The sequence below is a fragment of the Musa acuminata genome, chromosome BXJ1-7, assembly GCF_036884655.1.
Source record: "Musa acuminata AAA Group cultivar baxijiao chromosome BXJ1-7, Cavendish_Baxijiao_AAA, whole genome shotgun sequence".
Lineage (NCBI taxonomy): Eukaryota > Viridiplantae > Streptophyta > Magnoliopsida > Zingiberales > Musaceae > Musa > Musa acuminata.
Window position 1 is genome coordinate 28,072,133 of NC_088333.1, and position 2,712 is coordinate 28,074,844.

General features: G+C 43.2%; 1 protein-coding gene across 1 annotated transcript; it reads left to right on the plus strand.

The window, feature by feature from the left end:
* Positions 1-246: 246 nt before the first annotated feature.
* Positions 247-1,825, plus strand: LOC135679002 (diacylglycerol O-acyltransferase 3-like). Its single transcript, XM_065192329.1, has 2 exons — positions 247-670; positions 1,053-1,825. Exons 1-2 carry the CDS (start codon positions 299-301, stop codon positions 1,704-1,706), a joined length of 1,026 nt encoding a protein of 341 aa, XP_065048401.1. The 5' UTR covers positions 247-298; the 3' UTR covers positions 1,707-1,825.
* Positions 1,826-2,712: the final 887 nt, after the last annotated feature.

A 2,712-nucleotide genomic window follows, 5' to 3' on the forward strand; every position in this document is an offset into this window, starting at 1 on the left:
GCGTCGCTTACCTGCACCCGATCCAGACCGTCGAATCCAGAGCTGGCCAATCGAACGGTTGGTATCGGCCGCACTCGCGTGGCGAGATCGCGCGGGCAGACGCCCAGTCGTGGCCCTGCTGAGACCGGCACGAGCCCCTTGGCGCGAACCGACTCCATTGGTCCACCTCGACGCCACGTCATGATTAAGTTGATCGAACGGCGAAACGTGGAAGGCATCTCGCTATATATCACTGCGACGAGTCGCCACCGATCTTTAAGGCAACCCTTCTCCTCACGAATCGAATCGAAACCGAGCAATGGAGATCTCCGGCGGTGTTCTCCAGCGAAGTCCGGCCGTGTCCGGCTTTCGGGCCCTTCGAGATTCCGGCAGCATGCCCCCCTCCGGCCCATCGTCGGCGGGGTTCGGGAGAAGGGCGAGGGTTTCAGTTCGAACTGCCGGGGTCGCCGTCGGCGGAGGGAGAGGAGTGTTCTCCGACGTGGGACACCTCAAGTACTACGCGTCTCCGGTAAGGTGCGGTGGGGGGAGGAGCGAGAAGGAGGAGAAGAAAAGGGCGAAGTTGGTGAAGGGGCTGTCGAGGGGTCTGGCCGATCTGTGGACGGTGGGAATCGGCGCCGACTCCGGCGACGGCGACGGGATCGCCGGAGATGTCAAGGGGAAGATGATCGCGGTGAGTGTTACCTGTCTCTTTCTCTTGCCTTTTTGAGTCGGGGAATTAAGATACGCATAGTGCTTATATTTCTGATTTGACCCAACCTGGTTAGATGCATTAGTAATTCATCATATTTATTATTTTTAATGTTTTATTAATTCAATTTTTTTTTTGCCCTTTATTGTTTGCAAAGTTTTTAATTGACACGCCCACGCCCTCTTTCTCCATTTAGAAATTCTAGATATATATATATATATATATATATTATAATCATGTTAATATCTATTCGCTTAAGTTAAAAAAACATGAACAATATAAAATACGTAAAATACTTGTACATGTTTGAAGGGTATTAATGTAATTTGACTTGTAATATGTTGTGTTGTTATTTCGATATCAGGAGGCAGCACAACTTTTGCTGGTAGAATTGACACGGTTGAGAGCCCAAGAGAAGGATTCCAAGAGAAAGCGAAAGGAAGCCAAGGCCGCGGCGAAGGCCGCTAGGAAGAAGGATGAATCCTCCTTGAGCTCTTCTTCCTCCGAATCGAGCGACGGCGAATGCCACGAGGTTGTCCGGATGAGCAACCTCAGAGCTCAAGCTGTCCGAGAACCCGATTCAGCGAACCTACCCATTGCTGTTGTAGCCCCGGAGTCTGAGACGGGAGCGGTAGAGCATCACATTGAACCGAAGCCTGCACAGGAATGCAGCAGCACCAGCAACGGCTCCGGTTTATCCTTGGGTTGCTCCGTTGAGAAGCCCACGAAGAACAAGATCGAAGTGTGCATGGGAGGCAAGTGCAGGAGATCCGGTGGACCGGAGCTGATGCAGGAATTGAGTAGGAAGATTGGCGTGGAAGGAGCTGTTGTTGGGTGCAAGTGCATGGGCAAGTGCAGGGACGGGCCTAATGTCCGAGTCCTGAATCAGAGTAACGGCAATGCCAGCGTTCCCAAGAATCCATTGTGTCTCGGCGTCAGCATTGATGATGTGGGCGCCATCGTGGCCAATTTCCTTGGGGAGAAGGATAGCAGCTGCCTCATGGCAGTCTACAATTGATTTAAGTTGTACATACTAGTGTGATAAGCGATCCATTATTTTATTTATTTATTTATTTATTTATTTATTTATTTATTTTCATGATGCATAATATTTTAAGCAGGATTGGTGTTGTTTCATATTTGTGGATCAGAAATATGAAGGATGGAGAACTTTCATAAACCATCAACTACATTGCACAAATTAGGCAAGAATTGTAGTGCAATCCTCCCACTTCCTTGGGCACCACCACTACGTTGACTATAGTAGCAGCAGGAGAAGAGTAGGGGTCAACAACGGGCGGGAATGCACCTTCCAGTATGATTTGGTTGAGCTAAATTTGTGATGGGAAAACAAGTTATGCGTATAGTTTTTCTTTTCTATTTTAATTTTTTTAAGATATATATATATATATATATATATATAGGTATTATAGTTTGCAAATAAAAAACCTTGAATAGAATGTATTCGTTTGAAGGATAATGTGATGCCTAAATAATAAATCATTGACTTGAAATATTTAAGTTAAAACTAATACTAATAAAAAAATCAATTTAACTTCAATATTTTCATATTTAAGTATAATATATAGATTAAAATCAAATTCTAATATCGCCATCTAAGATCAGACTAAATGATGTCTCTATATCATGATATATAACCATGGATGTTTGTGCCGGATATTAGATTCACTGTATCTAATCTGATGGGAAAACCAACTCTACTAAGAACACAGTGCAAAACTCTCGTTAACGGAGGATTACCTCTATATTTAGAGATCTTATTTTGGACACTTAAACTTTGTTTCGCATGTTGTAAAGGAATATTCTTATACAAAATCTTTAGTTTAAATTAATAATAATAATAATAATAATAATAATAATAATAATAATAATAAATTTATCTAACATTATAAATCAACTGAAATATCGTCCCACTCACGTTGTTTTTGCAACCTTGCGATTTTATGGATTTTTTTTTTTAAAATGTCTCTAGGATGTTAGGGCTCTCAAACCGCTCAATGATA